Genomic DNA, 12,533 nt, shown 5'->3' with positions numbered 1-12,533 from the left:
TGAAACTTACTAAATGAAGTACCACATAGTTAACAATTTATTTAAGTTTAGCAGTTATGTCGTATTTTTCCATTAAAAAAAGATCACTGGACATGTCTACCAGGTAGAATTCATTCCTTATGCGTGATTGGCTAGTCGGTGTTATCACGTGATATAACGGGGTAGGTCTATAGCTTAATCATGTCACCCAATTAGAGTAAGCCATCATAGCCCAGTGGATACGAAGCTGGACTGCAGTTTTGGCGACACGGGTTCGAACTCGGTCTCCGACACAATTTATTTTTTACATTTTAGTAGTTTTTTACAATTATGATATCAAAGCGTAACACATTCTATTAGATAATTGTCCTGAGATTCGTTACAGAAAAAACTTTTTTTGGTGCCAATCTGGTTTACAGTCCCTTTAAGTATTTTCGTGATATTGGGGCCTGGACTTTCCACAAGCACCTGTCTAAGTGAGGGTGTCAGTCGTGATTGGTTGTGGGACGTAGCGGAAAGACAGAGTCACTAACCCAGGAAAGAGCATCTCTGGTTCACGTAAAGGGAACTAGTTATTTCGTACCCTGGCCATTTCATACCCTCCGATTTTTGGTTATTTCGTACCGTTTGGATAGTAATTTCGTACCCTACCTAAACATGTATAATCATTCTGTACCCTATATTTTATTTATATTTTGAGTTATTTTTTTCATATGATAAACAGCAATATGGAATGAAAATATACATACATATGAAAAAAAAAATCTAAGTGATTAGCACTGTCAGAAGAGTAGCCCGTTAACGTCCATCGTGGAAGAATGTTAGTATTTGAGTGAAGAGGCAGGAGATCGAATCTGTGAATGATCCCTATGTTAATACTATTTTTTTAGTGTCTGTCGTGCAAGGTTTTTATATAGGACATTGTGTACACACCGGTCTTACTGTCTATTTTTGAGACCGGTGTGTACACAATGTTATATAGGATACATTTGTAAAATACGTTTTGACTTAAATTCATTTGACATTGAGATCACGTGACCAAATTTAGATCACGATATTTTAGATGCTTATTGAAATCCGAATGAATAAGCGTCTGTACGCACAGACGTCTTCTGGATAAAATGGCGTCCAATGTCTTGCGAATGACAGGACGTCTAGCTCAAAATACCTTTTTAAAAACAGCCCTAAGAGTAAGTTGATCAAACAAAAGCACCCCATTACTATCTACTGGCCTTTAGCAGCACTGATTACTCCTGGGTGTTGATCTTGTCAGTTTTACGAAATTGTGTTGTCGTGAAGTTGATGTTTCAATGTTGATTTCTTGTAGTTGTACAGTACCAATTTTAGTTGACTAGTCGAAGTAGTTATAGTTATAGTATTACTTTGTTAATTGAAACTGAGAGCAATGTCGTGGTGTCTTGAGTTTTTGACAATTCCATATATTTGACAGAATTAAAAAATAACTTCTGCCGAGAATTTTTCAATGGTTGCAGTATTCTGAATAAGAACTATATGCCGGCAAAGTTGGATGATATGTCAAATAGCATTTGAGCCGGTTTAATTTTACCTAGGTTTAGATTTCCTTTTTTATATCGTTTATTGATACCAAAAGAATGCTTTGGAATATTAGAATTTTGAGGTTGATTTAACCTTGACATGTTTATTAAGAGACAATGAAGAAGATCTGATACATAACTGCATGTGCTGCAACTAATTTTTTATCCCCAGCCATTGGAGAACTGTCATGTCCTTGCCTCCTAATCTACAAAACTGTTCCAACTTAACTTTTTACTCCATCACTTTCGGTGTGCAGCTGCCCCACAGGTTACTTAACTTTGTACTCCATCACTTTCAGTGTGCAGCTGCCCCACAGGTTACAGGGGCCCAGCAGAGAAGGAACCTTTCCCTGCACGAGTACATGTCCTGGGAACTCCTGCAGGAAGCCGGTATTAAGGTCCCAAGGTTTCGGGTCACAGAGAGCATATCTGAAGTCAGGAAATGTGCCGAGGATTTGTGTAAGAAAATCTTGTTTCTTACAAGCATTTGTATGCATGCATGCCATATCCCCCCCCCCTCCCCCCTCCGGGGGGGGAGGGGGGTGAAGCAAGCAAAATTTTGCCGCGTAAAAATCCCCCAGTGTAATATCAAAATCCCCTGGAATTCAGAGCAAAAACCCCTGGAAAGCCTCTCAGAAATATGGCATGTATGTGTATGAAGTGTGAAGGGTAAGCTCTATGTTTCCATTTGTCATACTTGATTTTTTGCATGGTTCTGTACATCTTTGAAACAAACAGTTTGCTATACATGGTTAAATTCACTGAAAAACATATCAGAATCATTTTATTCAAAATAATTTGTTAGCTAAATCTTTTGAATTTGTTTGTACAAGATCATTAACCATTTGACATATATTCTTTTCAAACCTTTCAAGATGTGCAATTATATGAAACATGAAACAGTATTGAAATGTTGTATTTTTTCAACCAGATGACCAAACAAACAACAAAGATGTGGTTGTGAAAGCCCAAGTATTAGCAGGAGGACGAGGCAAGGGTCATTTCACAAGCGGTCTCAAGGGAGGTGTTAAACTTTGCTTCTCGTGAGTCATCCTTGTCTGTTTTTTTCGGTGATATTATGATAGCCTTAAAGTCGCTGTCATTGGTGTTGTGCGAACGCCTTTGAAAAAAAATGCAGTCAAGCGTTAGATGTTTGCACAACTTGTCTCTTCTTTATTTACAAACTTCTGCTTTACTATAAACAATTTGTTTGAGATTGTTTAGATTCCTCTTTTAATTAACTTATTTATAAGTTTAACCCTAAAATTACCAGTGTTTGAATGTCATATGGATGACCAATCAGCAGCTCTAATCTCAAAGTTATGTAGTCTAATAAAAATGTCATATTGTTAATTATTTGCATATTAATAGCAAAACTACATGTACAAGTTTACTAAAATCACCCATCTGATGCTCTTTCCAGTCCTGAAGAAGCGGAAAACATAGCACAGCAGATGTTGGGTCACAAGTTGATAACGAAGCAGACAGGAGAGGCTGGGAGGATCTGTAACACTGTTATGGTTGTAGAGAGGCTGTACGCACGCAGAGAATACTATTTCGCCATCGTTATGGATAGGAGTTTTGCTGTAAGCTGGTGTATTTGTTAAGATGGAAATATGAGAGATGTAGTTCAAAGCTTACCTATATCATCCTTTAAAAAATAAATAAAGATATTAAATTGTTGGCAGTTTATAGGGAAGATTTATATATAAATCACCATGTTTTATGAGCTTCATTGAGGTCTTTGATTTCTGGAACCTTTTTCTTTAATAATAAATGATTGTTTTGTTTTTAGCTCTACTGGCCAAAGGCCAGAAGAGCTTATGCGATGGTAATGTGTACGTAGTATGTTCGTCCATGCGTCTGTAAACAATTGCTTGTGAACACGATACAGTCTTCAGTTTTGATTGTATCTCGATGAAACTTGTACAGAATCTAGATATCCATTAGAGCTCGGTTCCTTTCGAAAACCAGCCAGATCCGCCCATGCATGCCTAGATTATGGCCCTTGATAGTATAAAAAAAGCTATTGTGTAAACAATTGGTTTTGAACACGATACAGTCTTCAGTTTTGATTGTATCTCCATGAAACTTGTACAGTTTCTAGTTATCCATTAGAGCTCGGTTCCTTTCGAAAACCAGCCAGATCCGCCCATGCATGCCTAGATTATGGCCCTTGATAGTATATAAAAATGCTATTGTGTAAACACTAGCTTGTGAACACAATACAGTCTTCAGTTTTGATTGTATCTCCATGAAACTTGTACAGTTTCTAGTTATCCATTAGAGCTTGGTTCCTTTCGAAAACCAGCCAGATCCGCCCATGCATGCCTAGATTATGGCCCTTGATAGTATATAAAAATGCTATTGTGTAAACACTAGCTTGTGAACACAATACAGTCTTCAGTTTTGATTGTATCTTGATGAAACTTGTACAGTATCTAGATATCCATTAGAGCTCGGTTCCTTTCGAAAACCAGCCAGATCCGACCATGCATGCCTAGATTATGGCTCTTGATAGTATAAAAAAATGCTATTGTGTAAACACTAGCTTGTGAACATGATACAGTCTTCAGTTTTGATTGTATCTCGATGAAACTTGTACAGTATCTAGATATCCATTAGAGCTCGGTTCCTTTCGAAAACCAGCCAGATCCGACCATGCATGCCTAGATTATGGCCCTTGATAGTATAAAAAAATGCTATTGTGTAAAACACATCTCAATGAAACTTGTACAGTATTTAGACATCCATTAGAACTCGGCTCCTTTTGAAAACCAGCCAGATTTGCCCATGCATGCCTGGATTATGGGTCTTGAAAGTATAAAAAATGCTATTTTAAGCTAAGTCTATTTTTAGCCAAGTGTACATGTAAATTCGCAATTGCTTGTGAAGGTTTGTTCAAATTATGCCCCTGGGATCATTACTCCCCCCCCCCCCCCCCGATATTGTCCCACAAGTGGTTGTTCAAATTATGCCCCTTGGGTCAAAACTGGCACTGCCTAGGGTGTCACAATTTTCCTAGAGACTTATTTAAGAAATATTTTCAAAATCTTCTTGTTTCAAACCACAAGGCCCATACCTTTGATATTTGTTGTGGAGCATCATATGATGCAATTGAAAACATTTGAAATAATGCCCCTTGGGCAAAAGCTGGCCCCACCCCTTTTGACTTACTTATTAATTTTTAAAGCTACAGTAATGAAATTTTGACCATGTGAACGGTTTTGCAACAAGCATTATGTTGTTCTCGGATGTCCTTGACTTTGACCTTTTACCGACTTTTTATTTTTAAGGCTACAGAAATGAAATTTTGATGATGAGTACAGTTTTAAAAGCAAAAATTTCTTACCCTCAGAATACCTTTACTTGGCAAATATTAAAATAGTTCATGCAACTAATCTGCTTACAACACTTTCTGTCCTCAGATGTTGAACGTGCAGCGTTTTCAGCTAACCCAAACACTAAAAGTGAACTATATATTTGTTGCCTAATACTCAAACGTACATGCTCTGGATTGAAAATGACCACAAGAGCCATGCCAGTAGAGCATAGGCCCTCTTGGGCCTCTTGTTTACAAAATAGTAACAAGCAAATTGAATTTACTTGTAATTTAAAGACATACTGTGGCTTGTGAATTTCCTACTAAATTTTGCTCTAGTAAAAAATTGTTGATTGTTTCAGTTGGTTTTGCTTGTAAGGTTTTGCTTTTTAATTTCTATGACTGATGTTTAACAAATCCACTTACTAAAATAATGCCTGGTGAGCTGAGATTATGAACCTGTATTGGCATTTACATGAGGCATTTTCTTATCATTTGTTACCTCATTACAATTCATGTCTTACCTGGATCAGGGGCCAGTCATGGTAGGCAGTTCCCAGGGAGGCATGAACATTGAGGAGGTTGCCCAGGAAAACCCCACGGCCATCATAAAGGAGCCAATAGACATCATATCGGGCATTACCCGGGAGCAGTCTGTCAACCTTGCAGCAGACATGGGCTTTGATGCTTCCTCTATTGATCAGGTAGGAGCACAAGGGACAGGTTGAACATCTGTGGTTTTCATAATGTTGAATATTATAATAATATCTGAAGGCCTACTGACACATTTAAGAAATAAATCTACATGTAAATCTAGAGTGATGTATTGTTAATTCATTTTTGGAATTAAAATTTTGTTTTATTGTTAAACAATTTTAATAGTTAAAACTTCAGACAGAACTTTTAATTTTCAATTAGCAGCTTGACACTTGACAACAAGGCATAGATGATGTGAATATCCATGTTACCATTACTTTATTAAAGTACATATTTAATGCTGCTGTTTCAGGCAGCAGACACATTTATGAAGCTGTATAATAACATTTTCCTGAAGTACGACGCAACCATGGTGGAAATTAACCCGATGTCTGAAGACAGCGAAGGAAATGGTACATATCAGATTATCTTATTATGCCCCTCTTCGAAGAAGAGGGGTATATTGCTTTGCACATGTCGGTCGGTTGACAATATCTGGACCATCAAACTTGACATGAAGGTCTGGCCTGACAATTAGATGACCCCTATTGATTTTAGGGCTTATCGGGTCAAAGGTCAAGGTCACAATGACCTTTCTTTAACGGAAAAAGTTTGTTAAAGATTGTAGGAGTGATAACTGAACAATGCTTGGACCTATGGTCATCAAACTTGACATGGAAGCTTGTCCTGACCAGTAGATGACCCCTATTTCATCGTGACCTTGAATGCTAAAAGGTTGTCCGAGTGATAACTTGGCAATGCCTGTACCCATGGCCCTTTAACTTGACTTGGAGGTTGGGCCTGACCAGTAGATGACCCCGATTGAGTTTGTGGGTCAACGGTCAAGGTCACGATGACCTTTAATGCATACTCAACAATTCCTGGACCTATGGTCATCAAACTTGACATGAAGGTTGGGCCTGACCAGTAAATGACCCCTATTGATTTAAGTGGTCATTGGGTCAAAGGTCAAGGTCACAGTGCCCTTGAAAGTGAAAGGTTGTCCTAGTGATTGCTCATCAATGCTTGCACCCATGACCCTTAAACTTTACTTGGAGGTTGGGCCTGACCATTAGATGACCCCTATTGAATTAAGGGTTCATGGCGTCAAAGGTCATGGTCACATTGACCTTGAAAACAAAAAGCTTGTCTGTGTGATAACTCTACAATGCCTGCACCAATGATACTTAAACTTGACATTTGGGTCGGAAGTGACCTGAAGATCACTCCTATGAATTTTGAGGTCAAGGTCACAACTCAAAAAGGTCATTAAAATTTACGTCATATTTACTTTTTCCCTGCTGCCAAGAGGATACATGTTTATCTTCAAATATCAGTCATCATCTAAACATGATTAAAAACTGAACCTACTTTTCTCACACTTTGAATGGTTTTAATCTTAAAACTGCCTCAAAGGCATTTGATTTCAAAGATAAATAAGCTGTCATTTGAGTCAATGCATACTTCATTCAATTGTCCAAATATTTCCGACAACATTGAGCTCAAAGGGACATAATATTTGACAAACATCTCTTGTTATTTTTAGTTTTATTCAACTTTTAAAGTTACATTATTTTTAATTCACCAACAGTAAAATACCTGCCTCACATCAAATTTGTTGCAAGTTTGAGCCTTACCTGGGGTTCTTTTTCATGACCACTTAAAGTGTACACCAGTACTGGTTCCAACCAAGAAATGTTCTAGAATAATTATAGATTAGTATAGTACAAACAAAACTTGTGTTCTTATTTTCAGTATACTGTATGGACTGTAAACTAAACTTTGACCAGAATGCATCGTACAGACAAAAGGACATCTTCGCTAAGCGTGACTGGACTCAGGAGGACCCCCGTGAAGAGCAGGCAGACAAGTCGGACCTCAATTACATAGGGCTGGATGGCAGCATAGGATGTCTGGGTATGTATGGATGTATATTATTCAGGTCATCCATCTTGGATAAACCCTGAACATGAAGGTTAAACTCAACTACAATGGGCCAGATGTCATTATGGAGTGTGTTGGTATATATGGATGCATATTACTCAGGCATAGCCAGGTTGATTACCCCTGACCATTATGTCTTACCTCAACTACAGTGCGTCTGATGTCGGCATGGGGTATCTTGTCATGAGTGGGGCAGAAAAGATGTTCAGAAAGTTGAATTCTGCTAAACCTGAAAATTGTTAAACTCTTTAAACAATAATCAAGAAATGAAAGAATATTATGCCAATTAATTTAGGTACCAGGTCGATAGGAATTATCACTGATATGGCCATGATTGGTGGACCATACTGCCCGAAGTGCAAAATGATATGGCCCAGTTTAAAAGACAAATATGGCCCTGATTTAGGGACCATTCATTCCATACCTAGGTATCTGATGTTGATCAGATGGGCATATATAACATTGAAAAGATACCCAATTTATGAGATTTGTGCCATAAGGTCTAGCAATCCTTGCTGTATTATAAAACAGTGTCCTATAATCTGTTATTTCTATCTGGTCTGTATCTTCTTTTAAAATAAGGTTTAATTACTGGATTATATTAGATTTAAAATGCCATACATATGATTTAAATGTGACAAGATATAACAAAAACATTTACCCGGTATGATGAAAGTTGAAACTTGAAATTTTATTGTTTAAACAGTATGTTGCCAAACTGATGTAAAGTGTCTCAAATGTTCACTTCTGTTCATGTACAGTGAATGGTGCTGGGCTGGCGATGGCCACAATGGACATCATCAAGCTTCACGGGGGACAGCCAGCCAACTTCCTGGATGTTGGGGGTGGGGCAACCTCCAAACAGGTCACAGAGGCCTTCAGGCTCATCACCTCAGACCCTAATGTACGTGGATTATCCTAGAATAAGTACCTTAATTAATGTTATCATATCCTGCTAGTTTTATCTTAATTTTTGTGTTTTGAAATAAGTATGTGGTAGAAATGGTCTAACAGTAAAATTGCTGCTTCTGTTTTCTCTTCATGTTGTTAAAACTAATATATATTTTTTTTCCATATACTACCGTCTTAGCAACAAGTAGAATTGCATTTTAATGGCTATGCTTTGGAAGTGTTTCAAGGTATTTTTGTCAAATGTGCATTTGAAGTAAGCAAATGTACATTATACCATTTGGTAGAGAAAAATGCTTGAGAGGTTTAAATGAAATTGCAGTCTCACATCTGTATTTTGCATTGTATATGTATAAGCTGTATTGATTTCTCTAATGCCTTCATTGCATTTCAGGTCAACTCCATCCTAGTGAATATTTTCGGGGGTATTATGCGCTGTGATGTGATAGCCCAGGGTATTGTACAGGCAGGAGAGCAGCTTAATCTCAAAATCCCAATAGTGGTCAGATTGCAGGGTAAATACTGGGCACTTCTAAGCCTAACGTTTTTGTCAAATTGTCATAGCCTTGCTGTAGTTGTCATCGGCATGGTCTTCATTTAAGCCAGATAAAGGATTGTATTATAGTACTTCATGGTCAAAAGTGGTATGTTTTTGGTTGAATGATGTTCTGCTCACCTTATGAGATCTCATTACTGATATAAACAGTAAAGACACCCTTGCCATTTGTACAATATGAACATGTGTTTTCTCTAGTTACAAAAGACCAGGTCAATGTAAATGCTTGGGGCATGCAAAACCATGAATGTTGTCCATAAATTAGAAACTGTGACAATATTTATATTGAACTTGGTACACAAAAGTCATGTTCTCTATGTTGCATTGATGTACCAAGTTCCATCACTTTTACTAGAGTTATGGCCTTTGGTTAACTGAGAAAAGCAGACAAATGCTGGCGTCAGATGCGTTGTTTTTGTGTCCGACTGTCGAGCTTGGCTGACAGATAAGGTATGTGCCCATGGTGATAACATCCATTTCACGCTTTCGTTTCCAAAAATAATTTCTGGTGACTTGGTGATAACGTTTCAAACTTCAATGCAACTTCATGTTCAGTAGATGACCCCTATTGATTTTGGGTCAAAAGGTCAAGTCCTTTTCATTTAAGATAACCAGTGTTTCTGATTGATAAAAAACTCTGTGGAGAATTCAAATTTGGTATTAACATTGGTTATGGTCAGTGAACCCTATTGATTTAGGTGCCAAGGTCAAGTTCATGGTGACCTTTGCTTGAAATATTATGGCTTTCCCAATCAAAACTTTTAAAACAACAGGCCCCAATTTCTCAAAAATTCTTAAGCTTAACAGACTTAAGTAGCTCATTTCAGTTATCGAAAATACATACTTAAATTAGTTTGATGAATGAAAAATGTTTTTTTTGTGATTATTATAAAGAGAATTCCTATCTAAAGCGTAAACACTCGTAAAAAAGTAAATATTACACTTATCAGTGAAAAGCCAAAATAATGAGCTTAGCTTAATCCCGTTATAAGGGACTTAAAAAGTTTCGAGAAATTGGGGCCAGAGTGAAGAGTAAATTTGACAACTAATGTTATTGGGGTCTATGGGTCATGTTTACCCATACTGGAAAAAGTGCTGATATGGGACACTGTACCCTGCTTGACACCAGTTTGCGGAATTCTAATTGTTTTAAAATGTTTGTAGAAATCATTAATCAATTATCATCATTTAAGTTTTATGGCTAAGGAATATTTAAATACTACCCCATACATGTCTTATAGGTACTGGTATATAGTCTGGATAGGTGCACATAAGAATCATATTAATCTTTATTAGTGATGCAGATGAATATTTTGAATGCATTATTATGTTTAATTCATTTGACTTTGGGCATACGATTTGTGTACATATAAAACGAAAAGCCTTTATAAATGGGGATTTGAAATAATATCTACATGGCCAAAATATTTTAGGATATTCATTTGTTCATTCAATCCTTCAATCATTCTCTTTTGTAATTTGCAGGAACAAGAGTGGATGATGCGAAGGCGATCCTGGCTGCCAGTCCTCTCCGAATGTTTGCCTCAGATGATCTGGACCAGGCTGCAAAAATGGTAAACTGAGAAATATTCCAAACTGTTGCACGAGGCCTCATTTTAAAATGTCATGTTGAGTACTGACCATTTTTTTTTTAGATATTTGAAATTCATGGCAAAGGTTTATTTTTGACCAATGTCCATGCTAGACACATTCTGAGTTGTATATTTATACAATTATGCACCAAAAAAAAGGATATTTTTTAAACTAGTTTTGACCATTATACATGCATGTAAAGTGCAGATATTTTAGTAGGAGTTAGAATATGGAAAATTCAGTTTTGTTATGAAACCATATAATGAGATTGCTGCGCTGCAGAGTTTAAAAGATAATCCCATTTGTATTTCAGGCTGTCAAGTTAGCAGGCATCATGACGTTAGCGAAGGAAGCGTCTGTAGATATTACGTTCGAACTGCCCTTGTAAATACAGACACTTGCGTCTCTGATTTCTATCAGATGTTGATATTGATATTCGTGTGAACATACATGGACTCTTGTTAGTTGTTGTTATTGAAATTCCTTGTGATTTTTCTGTGCTGTTAGGTGGATGTTTGATTTTAATTTGATATATGTCACGGCTAAATAATTACAAGAACTAAATGTTACCTTGTCAGTGAAAATGAGTCATATGGAGGCGGTGACGTTAAAACCTAGATTTATCCAATTGATAAGATTTAAAATCAACAATTCACAATGTGTAGAATGATTTGAATTACAGATTGTAATTTGTAGATGTATTGAAAAAGCTACGACTGTCTGTGCTAAAAAAGTAAGTGGCTTCCACCACCTTAACCCTCTGAATTATTTTTGCTGACTACAAATGTATGTTCATCATGACTTGTAAATGTTACCAAATCAGTTTTTATGCGCCAAATGATTTCAAGGAAAGTTTGATTATTACATAAAAAGTGCTATTATAGTATTTATTGACATCCAGGGCTTCCATTAAGAATTTGAAACTGGAAGTATGAACTTCCTTACCATCAATATCAGAATTTTCGCTGAAATGTGGAATTTAATGTCTCTCGAACACAACAGTTTGCTCGACTTTTTTCAAAATTATGTTAAAAGTTAAAAAAATTCAACTATCTTGCCAACATTTTTATATTATAACAATTCATGTTACTTAAGACTGATTGAAAGTCACCTTAAAAGTAACATTGATTCCAGGTTTTGTTGACACCAGGTTTTGATATTTTGAACTTCCAAGTCTGCAACTTAATAGGATGTTTTTCTAAAAAATTAAGGAAGTTTTTGTACATCCAAGGCATCAATTTTAGAAGTTTTAGCCCATTTCTAGGGAATAATATACTTCCAAACTTCCTTTAACGGAAGCCCTGGACATCTGCACACTCAGCATAATATTAATCTGTGCTACTCAGCATAATATTAATGTTGTTTTTTGGGCATTGAAATATACTTTTTGCATTTACCGGGTTAACTTTTTCTTGGTAAGAAATAATAATGACCACAATAATCTCTCACAAACAGCTGGGAAACGATCTACGTTGTTAATGATATACATATACATATGTGCAAAATAATAGTATGACTTGAGTCAAAATGTGTTTAGAATTGATTGATTATAATAAGGATATGTTATTTATATATAATAAAATGTTTTGCCACTGCCATTTCTTCTTGCATCAAACTAGTATAAATTATTTTCACAATCGGCTTGCATTGAGCACTAAATATCTGTGAGAATAGTGCTTGGATGTGTGTTAGTGCGTGTGCTTATCTGCTGTCTCGTCCATACTGTCATTTGGCCATGCATGTATTAGATTTTAAAATGACTTCTTTGCACACATGCTTGACAGGAATGTGACCATATTATCACCAAATGGCCTAGGTCTGTAGGTCATAGTCAAGGTCACTGTGCCTCACAGTTAAGGGATAGGTCAAGGTCAGAATTAAAGGACGGCTGAAAGTCACAGGGGACACGGGTCAAGGTCACAGGTAGGGGATGGGTCAATGGTCAGATTTAACTACTGTAATCTTAAATGTGTTCCTG

At 36.7% G+C, this 12,533-nt stretch overlaps 1 protein-coding gene across 1 annotated transcript; it reads left to right on the top strand.

The window, feature by feature from the left end:
- Nucleotides 1–1,028: 1,028 nt before the first annotated feature.
- LOC128220332 (succinate--CoA ligase [ADP-forming] subunit beta, mitochondrial-like) lies at nt 1,029–12,153 on the top strand. Its single transcript, XM_052928695.1, has 11 exons — nt 1,029–1,169; nt 1,835–1,994; nt 2,467–2,578; nt 2,959–3,121; nt 5,391–5,561; nt 5,867–5,966; nt 7,309–7,470; nt 8,259–8,401; nt 8,801–8,921; nt 10,448–10,536; nt 10,869–12,153. The coding sequence occupies exons 1-11, from the start codon at nt 1,101–1,103 to the stop codon at nt 10,941–10,943; spliced, it is 1,365 nt and encodes a 454-aa protein (XP_052784655.1). The 5' UTR covers nt 1,029–1,100; the 3' UTR covers nt 10,944–12,153.
- Nucleotides 12,154–12,533: the final 380 nt, after the last annotated feature.

Source organism: Mya arenaria, chromosome 15 (genome assembly GCF_026914265.1).
Source record: "Mya arenaria isolate MELC-2E11 chromosome 15, ASM2691426v1".
Lineage (NCBI taxonomy): Eukaryota > Metazoa > Mollusca > Bivalvia > Myida > Myidae > Mya > Mya arenaria.
The sequence above is the reverse complement of the archived record's forward strand: the minus strand, read 5'-3'. Positions and strand labels throughout refer to the sequence as shown.

What these genes read in the sequence shown, in the direction of transcription:
- LOC128220332 (XM_052928695.1), top strand. Translation starts at nt 1,101, where the DNA reads ATGGCGTCCAATGTCTTGCGAATGACAGGACGTCTAGCTCAAAATACC. An exon ending in ATGCTTCCTCTATTGATCAG is followed by an intron (nt 5,562 to 5,866) that starts GTAGGAGCACAA and finishes CTGCTGTTTCAG; the next exon opens with GCAGCAGACACATTTATGAA. An exon ending in TGGCAGCATAGGATGTCTGG is followed by an intron (nt 7,471 to 8,258) that starts GTATGTATGGAT and finishes GTTCATGTACAG; the next exon opens with TGAATGGTGCTGGGCTGGCG.